Raw genomic sequence first — 18579 nt, forward strand, 5'->3', positions numbered from 1 at the left:
GTAATCTGGTCATGAATTATGGGTGGACTTTTTATATTATTAGCATTTTCATAATTTACTTTTTAACATCCCATTGATGTTCCTCAATAAATTAACAGAGAGCTCTGGACTTCTTGTCAGAATGCATTTGCCTATTGATAAGAATTGATAGATACATGGTGAATACATAAGAATGCCAGATACATGGAGAATTCATTGAAAAAAATAGTTTAGTGAGGCAGATAAATTAGATCTGGGACCAAACTAATAGAAAAAGGAAGTGTAAAAACATACAAAGTAATATTGTGAAAATTAGGCACTCAAGATCAATCTTGTAATCAAGTTTTTGACAGTTCCAGAGTACTTCCAAGCTACAGACCGAGGGTCACATTCTGCTCTCAGCTGCAGCAACAATACTATTGCTCCAAATTTACACAAGTGTTACTAAGAAATCAAACCCTGCCCTTAAAAACTTCGGGATGAATCTCACAAAACACTCCTAAATTAAACCCCCATCAAACGTTACACTCCACATGCAATTAACTAGTTAATCACATCTTAAAGTGTAAATTGTCCACACATTCAGGCAATTAATGGAATGACAAAGCAACACCAGCCACAAAAATATTACATTGAAATATGTAATAATTTCGTAGCTGGTTTCAATAACATTTTTACACAAATGTGTGGCCAGATGGACTGCACTGGGGTGTGAATGATCGGCAGCAGCATGTGGATCACGCTGGGCCTTGAATGGTACAATCCCTGCTGGTCCCCATTTGAGCCCTAGTGAGGCCCCCATGCTGCCCCTGATCAGGATTCAGATCCAGGGGCTCTAAATGGCCTGATGAGTCTCCAGAGCCAGACAAATATCAGCTGATTATTGGGCACATTTGCCAGTGTAGAGGGAGCCCGGGATCATGATCCCAGGTTCCCCCTGTACTAGCAAGTAGGGCACAATTGGGGTGTAATCCCTAATCCCAAAACCATCCAACCTGTCATGCACGTGTAGCATGGTAGGACACATGACTTTTGGAATAGCAGATCAGATGCCACCACGCCTTTCACTGAACCATTAGTCTGCAGCCTTATATACAGTGAAATAAAATATAGAGAAAAGGCAAGGTCCTAGTTAGAGACAGAGGGCTTAATGCATCAGACAGTTTGATTCTGATCCCTTTTATACGCTTAAGTATGTAATTAATGCTAAGCAAGTGGTGAAGCGCTTTGTGGGATCAGAGCCTTCACATTCAGCTCATAGTATATGCTGCCAGGCACACAAACAAATGGACAAAATGTTGCTGTTTTTCCACTCTTTTAGGCTGCTTTTTGGTAGCATCATTATTTAATTTATTGTGACCATTAAAAACCATCAATAAACAAGGCAAAAATGTGTACCTTGAGGACCTGGAGATCCGTCTTTCCCTTGTGGACCGGGGAGACCAGGCAAACCTACCATACCAGGTACACCAGGTTGACCATGGATACCCTTATCTCCTTTGGGTCCTGGCATATCTAGTCCTGGAACACCTGGGAAACCCTTATCTCCCTTTAGCCCAGGAAGTCCTAAAGAACAAAACAATAACAAATTAACAATTCTTCCACATGGAACATGATTAATCAACATATAAAATACAGTATTGAAGTGTTCTGTAAGTTATGTCTTGCAGATACAAAGCAGATTTCTCTATTACTAAAGTAACACAACATAGAAAAAAATCCTCATTTGAAACATAAGAAACAAGACTAGAAGGGGTCTCCTGGGCCACTGATCCATAAAATAGGTTCCCCATTCTGCTAACTGTATTCTAGCTTAAATTAATTTTTGTGAACAATGGATGTGTTTACATAAATGCAAGTAGCAAATTTAAGTGGGTTTAGTTAATGTGCAGCAATGCACATGTAGACATGACCCAAGAGCAAGTTTGCTCCTTGGGTCTGCTCAACCACTAGAGGGTAAGCCCGAGGCCAGCCCCAGGGCTGCAGGCTAGGAGTCTCTCCAGCTGGGGCACATACCAAAGGCTGGGCTGGGGCACATACCACAGGCAGTCTGAGGACACTGCAGGCCCTGTGTGTCCCCCTGGGCAGGCCACAGCTGAGCTGTGCTCGCCTGCCTGCAATCCTGTGCAGCTGCCAGGGTGCTGAAAGTTGCTGCAGGATGCTGCAGCCTCTGGCCAGGCCTGTCAGTCCCCCAGGGCTTCCTGCAGGCAGCTTCCGGGAAGCAGGGCTAGCACCACCTGCCTGCAGCATGCCCCCAGCAGCCTGCCCTGCACTTGCAAGTGATGTGGGGCATAGCCTCTGTCATGCAACTGCCGGCAGCTGCCAGGGCTCCCCTGCAGGACTGCAGGAAAATCTGCTCCCTAATCCCCACATGTGTAGATGGCTGCTCAAAAACCCTTAGTCTGGCTTAGTTTACACCAGGGCAAATCTAGGCCAGAGTAAATGCATGTGTAGATATGCCCACTGATGACTGGAACTGTATGTAGTATTGTAAACAGAGCTCACTAATGCCTTAGACAGACTAAAATACCCCACCTTAAAGCATTTACATTAGTCTTTTACATGGCCATGATACACTGACAGCTCTTGGACATGCTACAGTCTAGTAGTAAAACAAAGGCCCTCCCTTCCTCTGTTGCCTCCAACCCGTGAAATTGTATCCTATAGTGAAGGTTCTTGGTATTAGTTCAAAAGTGCATGACTTTGTAGACTAATACTGATTTGCTGTATCCAGACCATTTAAATTGCTGTAGTCCACAAGGTAATCTAATACAATAATCTGATTATCCTTTAGACTGACAACTCCGCCCCCCTCCTCCCTCTTTCATGTCTATATTTCATAAATACTATCTAAATCTTGCATTTTAAAAAGTATGGGAAGCATTATAAAAACAACACCATGGTTCCCTACTACATTAATACTATATAAGCCATAAATTTAATTTTCAGATATATATGCAAAAATGTTGTGTATCACCTGGTGGTCCTTGGGGTCCTGGATGTCCTGCTGGTCCAGGGGGGCCTTGAGGGCCTATTCCTGGTTTACCTGGTGGACCTGGAATACCTTGTATTCCAGGCAGACCTGGCTCACCTATGTGGAAATATAAAGCATAAATCAACTATTTTGCAATGCTATTTTTAAATCCCCCTAGCTGCAATTGGTAGACATGTGCACTGGGTGCCCTATGTAAGCATAGGGTCAGCAACAACAAAAAGCAGAGGCATTGCTCCAGTCCCAGGTTCCCAGCGGTTCCCAGGGCTCCCCTCCTGGAGGGTCCAAATGGGAAGGGAAAAGAGGAAGGGCTGTGCACCTGATCCTGTCCCAACAATGGGTGAGCAGGGAAGAGCCAGACAGAAGGAAAATGGGCTTTTTCATGAGGATTTAATGAGCATGCCTCATTGCACAGGAGTGAATTGCAACCATTAAGACTTATTATAAGAAGCAGAAAAGAAATGTTGCTATAATTTAGCTAGAACTTTTTTTTAAGCTACCTTGCTGTCCTGTCTGGCCATGTACACCTGGAAACCCTTGTTCTCCTCGTAAGCCAGGCAGTCCTGCATCTCCCTTGGGTCCAGGGAAACCAGCTGGGCCCTGTGGGCCTGGTAGCCCCTTGAGACCTGGGAGACCCAATCCAGGTTCACCCTTGCCAGACAAAAAACAACAGGTTCAGCTGGTGTTTGAAAATCAGGTATTTATAAATGTATAGTTAGAAAGTATAATAAATAGCTGAGGCAGAATAATAAGATTAGAATATTAAGGCAGACCTTGATTAATATATGCTGTTTTTATTATATCAGTTTGTAAGTAACATACTGGAGGTTTTTCCATGTCAACTATACCTCACATTAATTCCTTCGTGTGCATGTGGTAATGCATCAAATATTGATGACCTGGACACTTGACATTCTAGTTTAATATCCTTTTCTTCAAAAGGAAGCCATAGCTCTGTACAGATTCATGACAACAAAGAGTTGTTTAAAAGAACACCACAAATTACCAACACTTACTTTTTGACCCTGAAAACCTGGTATACCTGGTAAACCATCCAAGCCAGCACGACCTGGGGCCCCTGGATGACCAGGTGGGCCAGGCTGACCTGGGAAACCTACAGGAAAAAAAACACAGTATGTTGGACACAATAAGTATCTCATTAAGTTTATGCAGAACTTCTCCTGTTCTTTAAATGACTCCTCACAACCATATAAAGGGGTATTAAACAAAGTCTTTACAGTCTTGTTAATGCCATTTTTTCAAGGAGATGATCCTCTTCTACAAAGTGCTTTAAACCCCAAAGTCTCAGTGACTTTATTACGATTTTGGAAGCATGAGGTTATTCCTCACTTTCCTTTATAGCTAGATCAGCCTGGATGACAAGCTATCCCTGAATGAGTTGGAATCCTGTTCTGTGGTTTATCTTCCTTACACTCTGTGAAAACACCTGAATATGATTGGTTAGCTCCTGCTTCAAAAGAGATGTACATCTAGGCAGTGTTCTTTACACAGTGTAGTCTCCTTACCTTTGGGACCAGGAGGCCCAGGGAATCCTATTCCTGGCTGTCCAAGAGCACCTTTTTCACCTGGAAGCCCAGATCTTCCTGGGATCCCAGGATTCCCTTTATCACCTTTTCAGGTAGAAACACAGACAAAGTGCATTAAGTACTTATTCAAAGCTCACCCTTGGGGTAAAACATCCATTAGGCTCAGCAGTGAGAAAATTAAAGAGTGCACCATACCTTGGGATCCAGGGAATCCAGGTGGTCCTGGGAGACCAGCTGAGCCTGGCAGGCCAGGCATAGGAATGGCTTTTCCTGCTTCACCCTTTGCCCCTACAAAAGTAAAGGGGATAAGTCAATATTTGCACATAAAAAGAAGGCTAAAGTATTTGCAAATGGGAGGCTGTGAATTTTTCCTCAAGGGTTAGAGATGGCCACCATTTTATATTTTCCAGTAATTACTCTTCATCTCCAGTGCACTCATCGGCCTTATGAAAATGTCCGAGTACACATGACATGCCTGAATTGTGATGGCTGCTGCACGTCATTCCCAGTGCCTCACACCTGTACGTGTACCAGGTGAATCCAGCAAGCTCCACTGACAGGTGTTCCAGTCTCAAAGGTTTAGATTGTAACTTAAAGTGGAATTCAAGAGGAAGGGAGTTGGGGGAGCATCTGTAAGGCTTCCTCTTTTAACACTGTATTTGCTTCAGATGTTGAATCTTGTCACATAAGCGGGTGGGAAATGGATGGAGTCCCAGATGGAAAGATTTATATGCTCCATCCAGTGCATTTTAAAGACAGATGCTGATTCCCTTACACATTCTGGGGTGAACCACTGATTTCAAGAAAAGATGGCAACAGATGGATCTGAACAGGGGAATTCAAAGACACAATGCTGGTCAACATGATGTGCAGTACTCTCAGTACAACTGCATAACTGCTGCCTGGTGTTTTGTAGGGATTGTGATAATTAGAGTTTTTAGGATGTAACTGAAAGGGCACAATGAAGTGACTCTGCAGATGTTTACAGGGAAATCCTGTGAATTGTGTTAACCCAAGTGACTATGGACCTCTGTGTTTTGTTCTGGGAGATTCTTAACACAGCAAAATATACTGTAGGGAACAAGCCATGGAACAAGCCATGGTGGTCTGTGCTAACTCTGCTCCCAATTATACACCTTTAACTAATTCAGGTAATAAGAATATACCACCATTTCCCCTAGCAGACTGTGTTACCTGGAAGGCCTGGTAAACCTGGGTTCCCTGGAAAGCCCTGTTCCCCTTTGTCACCAGGTGGCCCAGCAGGTCCAGTCCCTGGAGGTCCAGGAAGGCCTTTGTCACCACGTATTCCTGGAAATCCACCTGGACCAGGGGAACCACGTTCTCCTTTCAAGCCAATTGTACCCTAATTTTAAGGAAAGAGCAATAGTGTAATTACAGTACCTCTCACAATAATAATGCTAAATAGGTATTCTCAAAGTCCATTCACCACTTGGAACAGTTCTTAAATATTCTTAGTAAGGCCTTTACTCAGCTACACTTATTCCTAGGTAGTCCCCAAGAAATGGTACTCCTCCAGACTTAAGGAGTATGGTACACCTCGGAGCGAAGCGAGTAATAGTATGAGAATCTGGGCTGAAGAATAAATATAAAAATTCACAGGATATATAACAGCAAATTAATGAACTATAACATATAAGAACATACATACCGAGGCCCCTTTAGGACCCTGGAGACCTGGTAGGCCATCTCTTCCTGGTCTTCCTTCTCTTCCAGGTAATCCTGGTGATCCCGGGAAACCAGGAGTTCCTTTTTCACCTTTTAGGCTAGTATCAAAGTAAATATCTCCAGGCTCTCCCTTTGCCCCTGGGCTACCAAGCAGTCCTGGTGTACCTGGAGGTCCCTGAAATTATACACAATTTGAGCACTACTAGACACCTATGAATGATTTTCCTATCCCTCCCCAGAAGAAAAAAAAACAAGTAAAGAAAAAACACTGATATCTTTAATCCAGGCACTGAACTGTAAATCACAGGAATGGATTTGCCAAGATAAGCATGTTAATAAGTGATAAAGATCATAATAATATTTTCCTCATTGTTCTTCTAATTAGCTTCACATACTACAGTTTTGTAGTTCTGAATGCTTGTGTGAATAGATGAATACCAACTAGAACTTTTAAAAGAGAATCTGAAGGCCATGTCTATGAATCTATGGAAAAGGTAGTCTTGTCATGCATGAATTGGCCATAAGGATTGAGATTTGACTTTTTATTGTGGCACTGATGTCAAGACAGTTGCATATTTTTAAATACAGTTTTCTTCAACTAACAATGACTATCATTAGTAGTTAAGAATTTTAAATTAAAACTAGGAAAAATAATATTTTCTGAAGAAGAAATTATAAGTGAAGTATGTTTCATGTACATGAATGTAAAGTTTTAAAACTTGTTTGTTACTAGTCTTCCATTTGTTTTTTAATGCATTGAATTTCTACAGGAGAGAGAAAATAAGTCATGTAAAAACTATAACTTTGTTACTCTAATGCAGTAGTTCTCAACATTTCAAGGCACTCCTCACTAGACTTGATACACCCCTTGGAAAATGTCTGCTCTTAGTGTTTACTTTATATTTGACTTCAGATAAATAATACAGCAATTCTCCTGTTGCAACAAACTCAAAGATCACAAGAAGCCAGAATGTTTTTAACACTGTTGATTCCTATTTGAAATCACTAGGTTTATCTTATGAATCATGTTTGCCATGACACCCAGGTTGAAAATCACTGCTCTTGTGTAACAAAAACACTCCATTGTGTCCAGGATTATTTTTAATAAATGTACAAACAATGACTTCTGCACCTTTACCGAGCAAGTTATTTGTATAAGCATACTTATATATTATTATTCCTTATTTGGGGATGATTTAGTGGTGAGATCAAAGGGAAGGGTTAACTTTTTTCTTTCTGCTTAGCAGAAAGGTTAGAATCCATTTCACTGTTTGTTTTGGAGAGGCAAAGGCTCAACATGGCCAATGTTGGCTCCTAATTGGACATTTCATTTTTTAATATTTTTGTTTTTATTTATTTTTAAAGGTTCTTTGCATATATTTGAGCCCTTTGGGTTTTTTGTACAACAGATCCTCAGTTTGTTCTAGAAATGTAAAGCATACTTTGTGTCAGGTGGGAAGGTGGACTGCATGTTCTTGTGTACCCTTTCGGGCTTAATGCCTACTACATGGCTGCCCATTATGGCAAGGCACTGGACTCCATAATCAAGATGGTCCTTGCAGTCCTTTATTTGTAATATGCAGTAAGCTAAAGCAGGGGTGCCAAACTCATTTTCCCCCATGTGCCACAAGAGTGGTGTGGAGCTGGTCTACAGGCCAGGTGAATGATGTGGAATAAGCCCCATAGGCCAGATTGGCCCCACAGATCCCCCTCCCCCACATGCATGCCAGATCCAGTGCATGTCGTGCTCATCCCAGCCAATTTGGGACAAGTGACACCTGCCACAGCTGGCCTGGTGCATACACAGGTCCTGAACTGGCCAGGGCAAGCACTGTGTGCAGCATGGGTCCCAAACCAGCTGGAACAGGCACTGTATGCTGCGCAGGCACTGGATCAGTTGGAGTGGGCACCGCATGTAGCATGTCCCAGAGTAGCCAGAGTAGGCACCGTACACAACATGCATCCCAGACCAGCCCTGCTTGGGCTTGCATGCAACGTGGGTCCCAGACCAGCTGAAATAGGCACCGCATGTGGCAGATGTTCCAAACTGGCTGGGGTGGGCACTGTGTGAAACATGGGTCCCAGATCAGCTGTTATGGGTGCCACAGGCAGTGTGTGTACTGGACCAACTGAGCCGGGCACTGCATGCAGCCCAGGTCCTAGGCCAGCCAGAGTGGGTGCTATGTGTGGCTCATGTCCTGGGCCTTGTGTTTGGTGCTGGTCCAGCATGTGCCATGTGCACTGTATGGGTCAACCCAGAGGCAACACCAGGGCCCAGATGATGGGACTCTGGGGGCTGCATATCTGACACCCTTGAACTAAAGCATTTGTGTGTATGAAGTTTATATACACATATCTTTCTTAAAGAACCTAAGAGCTTGTCTGTTCAACTTCATGTGGTATGCTTGCCAGAAAGGGTGCCCCCCCACCCCCACCCCATCTAACCAGTGGGAATCTTTCCATTGTCTTTAATAGGTGCTGGATCAGGCTCTAACCTCCTGGCATGGCATTTCCAAGTTAAACTAAGAGCTAACTCACTGGATGTTTAATGCACTTAGTCTAATATATCCAAGCAAAACTAATTTAAAAGCACCCAGGACACCAGCAAATGTTTGCTTGAAGAGAGGAGTGAATGGAGCTTATTACAGGAGAAGGGGTAAATGTAAAGATTTTGGCAACATTTGCAGTGAAAGCTTGTACTGTGTTATGCAATAAATGACTAAAAGTAACACAGAAAATATCTCATTACTTTCCGCACAATCTTTTCCATAACTTCACATAAGTGTGGATGAAACTAAATGACCTAATGATGTCATCTCCTTTATGATGAGGAATTTAAATGCAAAGGACCAGATTCTATTCCACCCAGCCCAAGTCCCTGAAAACCAGCAGATGCAGAAGGTGGGCATGTCCTCCTCCTCACGATGCAGCTGTATTGGAAATCAGATCGGTATCGGCCAATTTGCCTCCCCAAAATATCGGTGCTCCCCTAGTAAATAGAATTCCAATTGAACAACATGTACCCAGGTTACTCTAGTAGTTAGGAACCTTCCAACTTCCAGCTTAAATTTATTCATGATTAGTTTAGGTCCATTTGCTCTTCTGCTAATATTTTCCTTAAGTCCTATTCTTTTCCTTTCATGGTGTTTACCCCCCATATGGATTTATAGAGAACAGTCATATCCCTGCTTAGCTTTTGTTGTGCTTTGTTAAACAAGCAAAACTCTTCTAGTCTCTTCTTGTAAGATAGGTTCACCATTCCTTCATTCATCTTAGTTGCCCTATTTGGCATGTGTTCTAGTTTTAGTTCATCATTTTTGAACATGGGTAACCAGCACTGTACACAGTATTCCATATGAGGTCTCACCAGGGACTTGTTACAAGGACACTATCACTCCCTTATCTCTCCTGGAAATGCCACTGCATGGGTATCCTAAGATCACTGTGAAGTGACAAAGTATTTTCCTCCCGTGAAGAAAGGGTTAGAGAGACTGCCGGTTCTTACCTTCTACATAGGCAGCCAATGGAGGAAGGAGAGTTAAAAGTAGGCCTCAGGCAGAGGAGGACAGAAAATGGGACAGAAACCTGCCCTGCTGCAGTGAAATGGAGGGAAAGTGAAGGAGATACTCTGGCCAGTGAAGCAACAAAACACTGCAAGAAGTCACCCAGTATAATCATACATACAAACACATAAGCAGTTGTATCACACTGCTGTCTCACAGTCTTTCTGTGAGCATACCCAGAAACTTCTCAACCTCAGTCATTTCCAGTGAATGAACTAACTTACAGTTGAATATATCTAGACCCCTGTTGCGTTGACACTGCACTTTGTACTACTGAATATCCTTCCATTTCTATTATTCCAGTCCTCAAAACCAGGAAAGGTTTACTTACAGGCACTCCTTGAATACCATCAAGTCCAGGCAAGCCCCTATCCCCTTTGGCACCTGTCTGTCCTGGAAAGCCTTGTGAAGAAAATGAAAAACATGTTTACTAGAGAGCTACTTCTTCTAAAATAGCTGCTCTCTCCACACATGCCAAAACCTGAAATAAGGTCCTGGGACCACTTTTGGGGTAGCCTCCTAACTGATCACAAGAATGCCAGAGACAGAGGTCAAGAGTTGTTAGGGACTGCTCTCAGGATGGCTTCACCACCTTCATTTCCAGGTTTGTTGCCTGCCCAGTAGAAGGAGGTGAATAGAGTAGCTTATCTCAGTCTCAGGAGTATATGGAATGATACAGATATACTTTATATGACCCCTTAATATCAAGGGATGGGCAGCATGACCTGCCTAATAACTGGAACTACTATTTAAACCCTGCAATAAATTGAAAGGTCTCATTGTCATTCTACTTCACCAACTAAAAAACACTTATATGGTGAACATATATGATATTAAAGTGTTGTCTGCCTGATGAACAAGGATCCTGGTTTTCTCTGATTAAAAAATCCCCAATTTTAGGATTAAAAAAGTACGCTAAAATCCACATTTTTCCTGGTTTAAAATGAAACACCACTAATATAGAGAGAGATACATAGTTGTGTTTCATTTTTCTTGAAAAGCACATTGCTTGCCTTTAAAGTTTTTAGATTATTATATTTGTGGGTGTATTTTAAAGGCTGTTTCAAGCACATTGATTATTCCACAGTAAAGTTACATTTATAGGCCCAAATTCACTATTCATATATCAATGAATTTGTTCTGCATGATAAATATAAGAACTTTAGTTTCAAAGCACATTTCTAACTCCAATTTTGACTGTTGTCAAAATGCTACCTGTCAAAAAAAGGGTACATGGGAGGCAAGAATTTATTTTATTAGTAAAACTATGTCATTGAGATAGAGTTAGCCAAGCTTTCAAATGCAAGACGTTTTTCATCAGCTGGGATCCTGGTTTTCTTTGATAAAATAAACCCCCATTTTCAGATTAAGAAAGTAACCCAAAATCCACATTTTTGCATAATTAAAATGAAACATCTCTAATATATATCGATATATTAGGGATGTTTCATTTATATCTATATCTATATCTAGCTATCTAGTGATCTAGATATATAGATATATATATGTATATATAGATATAGATATATGCATATATAAAATGATCTTTTTAGATCACAGCCTTCAAAATACAATGATTAACTCACATTAAAAACCATAGTGTAACCATACAGAGAATGACTAATGAAGAAAACAACCCCCCTAGACAGAATTGGTAATTACTGGAAGAGCCTTTCTGTGTTCATCATCTGTAAAAACAACATTTAAGCAATCTTTTTCAAAAGCATTCAGTGCTGGCCTGCTTCTACTTCTTTTGAAACAAACAGTAAAACTTTTGTCATTCCAGTGTGAGTAGAGTTAGTCTAACAGTGAGAAAATCCCATTCTTTTAATGCCTACAAGATGATTTGATTAATGGAAAATATAAATATATGACATTGTCTGAGCACACCTAATGCAGAGTTTTGTTCCACTTCTGGTGAGTTGTTTGTTTTGCTTTGGGATTTACCTTTGGGTCCAGGTGGCCCTTGTACTCCAGGAAGTATTGCCATATCGCATGTGGTGCAAGTGTCACCTTTATCACCTGAAAACAAACAAAAAAAGAAAGAAAAATAAAAATTAAACAAACTCTAACATAATAAGGGTCTCTTATACTGTGAGGTACGACACTGATAGCAAATTTGTTACATTAGTCAAATGCTTAAATGAGAATGTATTAGAATACTTATTTATAATGCTTTAAATAAAAACTTTTAAAGGTATTAAAAGAAAAACAAATTATTTGAGATAATATCTAATGTTTAGAGTTATGTGAATGGGAGGAAAGACAAAACGTGACTGAAACGGAGGCATAAGAACTAGAGGGATCTATACTGGATTAATAAATTGAAGATGAAAGGGAAAATAGGGAGTCTTAACTCCATTTAAATTTTGCAGTTGTGGACAACAACAATGGAAACAGATCTGAAAGACATAAATGTAACAAATGTAAACAAATGCAAAGCTATTCATTTCAGTAGTATGGGGTCTTAGTATCGCTTTGTTTTTTGCACATTTTTGCCAACACTACTGAAATCCATGCAGCTAGGCCTGGTTATACATGTTAAATTTAGCCATTTCTTTAATTTTAATTGAAATGAAGAAAAAGTCCAAAAAGAAGACATTATGGGATGCTGTGTTATCTTCCTTTTTCAAGGAAGGACAGTAAACATGTTCAGCCTAAGTAGTAACATTTTATACTTAAGAGATAAACAGATTTGGACAGATCAATGGATTTGAGAATGAAAGATTGCTATGACCTGATGACAATTAGTTTTATAGGTAGGGAACCTGAAAGAGAAAACTACAATTGAGAAGAGCATGAAGTTAGAGCAGTGCTTCAGGAAAGATCAAAAATGTTTTAAACTATTCCAGTTACTAGTTACAACCTATAAAACAATCAATGTGGCAAAGAATAAAATTTATTTTAAAATCTCTCTTGAAAAGAAAATCCCTCTTCAAAAAAAGTCCCCTACTAAACCAGACTCAGTATACCCAAATACACTTGAATAAAACCCAAAGCAGCAAACTGGTAAAATAAAGAATAGGTGAGGTGGCAGATACAGACATGAAGTTGGAGGGTTAGTGAATTCAACTTGACTTTACTGTCAGTTCTTGCTTTGTCTTCCTAGCAAAAATATATATACTTCCTAGAGCACTATTAAGGAAATTCCTGTTTGATTTCCCAAGAAAATAGTGTGCCCCCACATGTCTCCTAGCTTTTCAAAAACAAGAATATAAAAAACTCTGAATTTTTCAAAATATTCCACGACCCATCCCTCATTATTAAAAGTGTTATTGTAAGCTTTGTGACTTCAGACCTGATACTGAAGATGCTGAGCTCTCACAGTTTCTGGGAGGGGTACTATCAGGCTTTTCTGTTCAAGCCTCTGGGTTAATTTTAAATTCTGTGTATAATTATACAGTAGTATGCCTAACTTTACTGCAGGCCAAGCAGAATCAGCTTTCAGAACCTGATTTAGCTTATCAGCCTCTTTAACATCTGCTGAGCCAACATCCATTTAAACAGGCAAAATTGAATTCCCTATCTTTTCTCCCAAATCCATCCCCCTCATGACATTCTTTATCACTAGGGCCCCATCTGTCCAAAGTGTGATTAATCAGTTAATCATGCCTCAAGGGGTCACATTCAATCAATTAATGGTGTGATAAAAAGAGGAATAAACTACAAAGTTATTCCACAAAATTGTAGCCGATTCCTATCATGACATTATTTGAACTTTTGGCTAGGGGCCTCTGTGACTAGGAGCCCTGTCAGCTGATTGCAGCTCCCAGCTGGGGGGGGGGCATGTCCACCCCCAAGCCTGGAAACTCCCAGCTGACAGGGCTTCTCATGAACCCCCATGGCTGGGAGGGCACACCCATGGCTGAGAGATTGCATAAGCTGTGGTCTGCCAGCCATGGGGTTGCATGGAGCACCCCCCATGGTAGCGAGCGCCATCAACTGAAGGGGCTTCCAGTTGCGGAAGACTGCTTTTTGCCAATGCAGGGGGAGCCCAGGATTGGACTCCTCTCGCCCTGGCAATAAAGTGTGATGGGATCTAATTTGCAATTCCACAATTATACCTCCCTGCCATGAACGTGTGGCATGACCAGAGGAACGATTGTGTGGATAATGCATTAAGTCCCATTGTGCCTTTATCTGCACATATAGAGGGCCATCTAAGATAGAGTGGAGGCTATCGGAATTACAAACTGAAGTGCACATCAGACACCTGGATTTCAGATTGCATTTCTTCCTCTCACTCAAGTCTCTAACCTGGAATATCTCTTTATCTTCAGTTGGCTAGTCATATGGTTTGAATAAGACCTCAGATGTTCAGCATCCTACAATTTCAAAGTTCTAGTGCAAAGCAGAAAAGAATCAAAACCACTGGATAGACCAAATAGAAGCTACTAGCTCACTTGAAAAGCATTACCTTTTTGTCCTGTCTCTCCTCTGAATCCTGATTGTCCGTCAGGCCCAGGAGGACCAGGATCACCATGCTCTCCGGGTGCACAATCCAAGATTTCATTTCCTAGTGGAATAAAATAATAAAGAGCATTGATTTCCAAGTCCAAATTTCCTGGTAGTGTAGTTCATGTCAACATCATTGCTACCTAGATCATTGTGATCCATAATAAAATACCTTTAAGTAGGCAGTTTTATTTGTCCAGTTCTACTATTGTAGAAAATTCTTGCAGCATTCTTGTACAACTTAAACCAATAGGGTTCTATAGGTATTTTAACCCTATGTAGATGTTACTTTAAAAACCTATGTCATTATGGACAACTCCCAGTCTCTCCATATTAAAGTTGTATACAACTTTCATTTAAAAGCTTGTTTCCATATTCCCATTTTAGAAAATTGGTGTGGAATTAAAACTGATCTTTCAGGCCAATAAGACTGTTTCTGAAAGGTCTGAAGAAAATTCATAAAATAGACTTTAGTTACATATACATTTAATACCCCCCCGCCCATTTCTAATTTTCATTTTTGTCTAAAATTTGTGGGTGCCCTTCTAGATCAAAAGCAGACTGTTAATAACTTTTCAGATTTTCCACATTGATAAATATCCCTGAAAACTCGCATACCAGATGTATATTTTTAAAACTGTTTTAAGATTCAAGGAAGAATAACAAGTGAGAAAGTCCACGCATACCTCAAGTTTGAACACAGAATAATACTTCTCTTGTTAAATTTCATTGTTTTTTAAATTGAATTTTTCTGTTAAGGAATTTTATAGAGAATTATTAATTTCTATATGTTTTTTCAAACTATCCAGAATGCTGCAGTAGGGATGTTATTCTCTAGTTAGTTCTGTAGGCAGAGTAAAAACTCACAACATAGGAATGTTATATTTTTTATTGATATATACAGAACTTTAACATAAGGGAGGCATTAGCCACGTAATTCTTCTCTCCTCCACTATTTAATAAGATTTTTTTCTATTACTTTAACTAATTTGTTAATGAATTAATATGTGATATGTACATTTATCTTCAAGATATAAGCAACCAACTGCTGCCTTTATGTCACTGGTTACAAATTAGATATGATGTAATAAAATGCTCAAGTTAATTTAAGGTGCACAATCTAACAAGGCTGACAATAAAGCAAATTAAACAGAATGATGTTGGTTTGCCTAAAAATGAAATGTAGAACGGAAGCAGTGTTTTTAATCTTTTTACACATTTCCCTCTTCTATTTCTGTATTGTTCTTCAGTTAAAGCAACCATGTCCAACTCAGCTCAGACAATTAAAATTCTGTAATTCAAAGGCATTTCCAAGACTACAGGGAATGCTTCCAGCAAGTGATATAACTTTCATGTTGAACAAATTTGTCTGTAAAGACTATTTGAAGGCACAGATGGTCAAGAGCTAACTGAAAACATATGGCTGAAGAGTATAGTAATGGAATTATAAAGTAGAAAATTAGGAAGCAAGTGGAAATGTCTAAATTTAACTAGTGTTTGCTTAATGAACTATTAATGTGTCCCTAGGTAGCAATTAACTCTAAAATATGTCTGCTTATTTGCAATGGTCTACTACTTATTTTATGTTGACTGGTATGCATTATTCAATATGATGTGCTAGCATATATTACAATCTGCCTAGCCAAATGCTTCCTCATATCAAATAATCAGATTCTCAGCTGCTTTAAACTAATGTGGTCCTACTGAAGTCAATAGAGCTGTGCCAAATAGCACCAATGGAGAGCCTAGCCACAGACATTTAAGAATAACTTGACAATTTAAGTCGCTATGGCAATAATTCATAAAAAGAGTGATGGCAAGAGAGAAATCCTGTCACTTTCATCTTGAGCCTGCAAATTATTCAACATAGGTGGCTTGGGAGTGTATCTGAACAGATAATGCATAGTGGTGTAACTCCTGAGTTGTCTGCCTTCCCTAATTTGTAGCTTATTCACTCCCAGACTTGCTTCAGAGACTGAAGAAATAACTTCAGATCATGTATACCAGGAGTGGGCCACAAGTAGCACGTGCAGTAGTTGTGTTGCACATGAGCTCCAGACACTAAGTAAAGGTGTCACTGCCAAAAACCAGGTTAACTTTTCCTTGGCTCTGCAACCACTGCCAAATTCAGAACTTTGGATCCTGCCTCACTTGCCATATAAAACTGCAGCAGTTTTGGGACCAGTGAAGGATTAAATGATCATTGCCATTGGATAACTAGCAAACATGAAGAAAATCTGGACTAGCAGCAACATCACAACGAAAATGAAACTTCAACTACTATATAAGCTGTTGTCATTTCAACAACTCTCGATGGCTATGAGACCTGGACACTCGCTAGGGCACTGGAAAAGTGAATTGAGACCTCTGAAATGCGATACTTCAGAGGACTTGTATGCATACCCTACACTGCATGCTGAACAAATGAATCTGTGAAAGATCAAATCAGACAAGAAGTTGGCAAATGCGCTTAGTCAAAATCGTAAGATGCAGTGGTTTGAACATGTAACAAGAAGGCCCAGCATCCTTACCAATACCATCCTGCAGGGTGCTGCAGACAGACAAAGAAGAGGAAGACCTAGGACGAGCTGGACCACCAGCATCAGAGACTGGTCAAAACAACCCACACAAAAAACATAGACCAGTGCATGTGGGGCAGTGCACACTGCTCAAAACCGGAGCCTGGCCAGCCAAAGCCATGCTCCGGCAGCCAGCCAGGCTCTGAGTGGCAGGATTGCCACTGCTGCAACCCCAGGAGGGCCCCAGGACCCTAGGTAAGGCTGCCCCAGTGCTGGCCTCAGCTTCCCCTACCCCACCTGGGGTAACCTGCCACGCACCAGAGGGCACATGGCACAGGTTTTACTAGGGGACAATTAGCAGCAGCACAAAGTGTGCCACCACTAGTTGTCTCCAGGGAACCAAACATCTACACTTGTGTGGACACGGCCAGGGAGATGGCAGGGCTTAACTTGTGGCATGTTTGCCAGTAAGGTTGATCACCATTGATTTATACTAAGGGCCAGTCTACAAAATGGACTGTAGTGTATTGTAGAGTTACCCACAGTAGCTTTAAATCAATGACCATTGAAAGAAACTATTTACATTATGGAACAAGAAATAAGTTAAAAATATTTTGCTTTTTTTTTAGAACATGCTTAATCAGAGGCTAGTTATAAATATCCATAAAACATTTTGTTTTCTCATCAGCTGCTCACTTACCTTTATAAAACAAGTGTTCACCCCATTCTCTAGAACAAATATAACATAATTCCATTTTCCCAATATAACTATATGTCAGCTCAAAAGGAAATACTTTTTTATCTATAAACACTGGTCTGAACTTACAGGCTTTCTTACATATTAGTGCCACTTATGCCACAAGAGTAAGAGCAGTGAGCTTAGATCCCTTAAAGTTATTTTCCTAATATCACAAATACAATTTGTGAAGAACCATACAGGTATTTCTTACATGTTCCTTCTTAAATTTATTTTTCTGTCATTAAACAAAAGTCTATAAGTTAGTACATTGAGAGAGAGAATACCTGTATATCTATTACTCTTTAAGCTAGGTACAGTGTCTAATAATAAGGGATCCTAGTTTTCTGTTTAAGAATTGCAAATGCTCTAAAAAAAAACCCTAAAGTTCTCTAAGTAAAAACCCCAAATCCATGTTTTTCTAAGATTAAAATGAAACGCCTCTCTCTCTCTCTCTCTCTCTCTATATATATATATATATATATGTATGTATGTATGTATGTATGTATATATGTAACAGTTGAACACAGCGCTTTATTGATATATTTACAATTTAAAAGCAATTTGGAAGCCTGCCAGTGCCTCAATCATTAAAATAAAATGAATTCTAAATACCTATATATTTTCATGTTTGATTTTGGTTTTTTTATCCTAGAAAATTAGTGTTCCCCCTGCCCCTTTCACTCCCCAGGATGTGGGTCCAGGTGTGGCTGTCCCCACAGTTGCTTTGTTGCGCTAAGCAACACTGACATGCCGGTGCCCTACCCCTGCCAATGCCATTGTCCCTCACTCCCAATCCACAGCCCTGGTCTGCCCCTCACTTGCTTCCTCCCAGCAGTAGCTCCACCCTTGCACCAGGCTATGGGTCCAGCTGCAGCTGTCCCACCTGCTGCTCTGTGGCTCTGAACAGTGCCAGCCTCTGCTGTTTTGCTCCCTGCACCTGTGCCCAGGCCCCAGAGGTCCCCATGCCCTTCCTGGGAAGCCCTTGACTGGGGTTCAGACACTGGGCTGGGCCTGCCTATTGCTGGGAAAGACCCTTCCCTTCCAGGCCAGCCTGCTCCTGCACAGGCTGCTTTACGGGGGCCGGGGTGTGCCAGGCCTG

General features: G+C 40.7%; 1 protein-coding gene across 2 annotated transcripts in view; it reads right to left on the reverse strand.

The window, feature by feature from the left end:
* Nucleotides 1-18579, reverse strand: part of COL4A1 (collagen type IV alpha 1 chain) — a 118517-nt gene that overhangs the window by 45789 nt on the left and 54149 nt on the right. For both annotated transcript variants that reach the window (XM_014527883.1, XM_025196078.1), the window contains exons 21-31: nt 14185-14283; nt 11715-11789; nt 10099-10169; nt 6188-6379; nt 5713-5881; nt 4714-4806; nt 4498-4602; nt 3988-4085; nt 3472-3622; nt 2957-3070; nt 1378-1545 (exon numbers count right to left, since the gene is read on the reverse strand). In XM_014527883.1, the coding sequence (XP_014383369.1) occupies nt 1378-1545; nt 2957-3070; nt 3472-3622; nt 3988-4085; nt 4498-4602; nt 4714-4806; nt 5713-5881; nt 6188-6379; nt 10099-10169; nt 11715-11789; nt 14185-14283 (1335 nt within the window). The remainder of the gene's footprint in view (nt 1-1377; nt 1546-2956; nt 3071-3471; nt 3623-3987; nt 4086-4497; nt 4603-4713; nt 4807-5712; nt 5882-6187; nt 6380-10098; nt 10170-11714; nt 11790-14184; nt 14284-18579) is intronic.

This window comes from Alligator sinensis, unplaced genomic scaffold (genome assembly GCF_000455745.1).
Source record: "Alligator sinensis unplaced genomic scaffold, ASM45574v1 scaffold288_1, whole genome shotgun sequence".
In the NCBI taxonomy this organism is placed as follows: domain Eukaryota; kingdom Metazoa; phylum Chordata; order Crocodylia; family Alligatoridae; genus Alligator; species Alligator sinensis.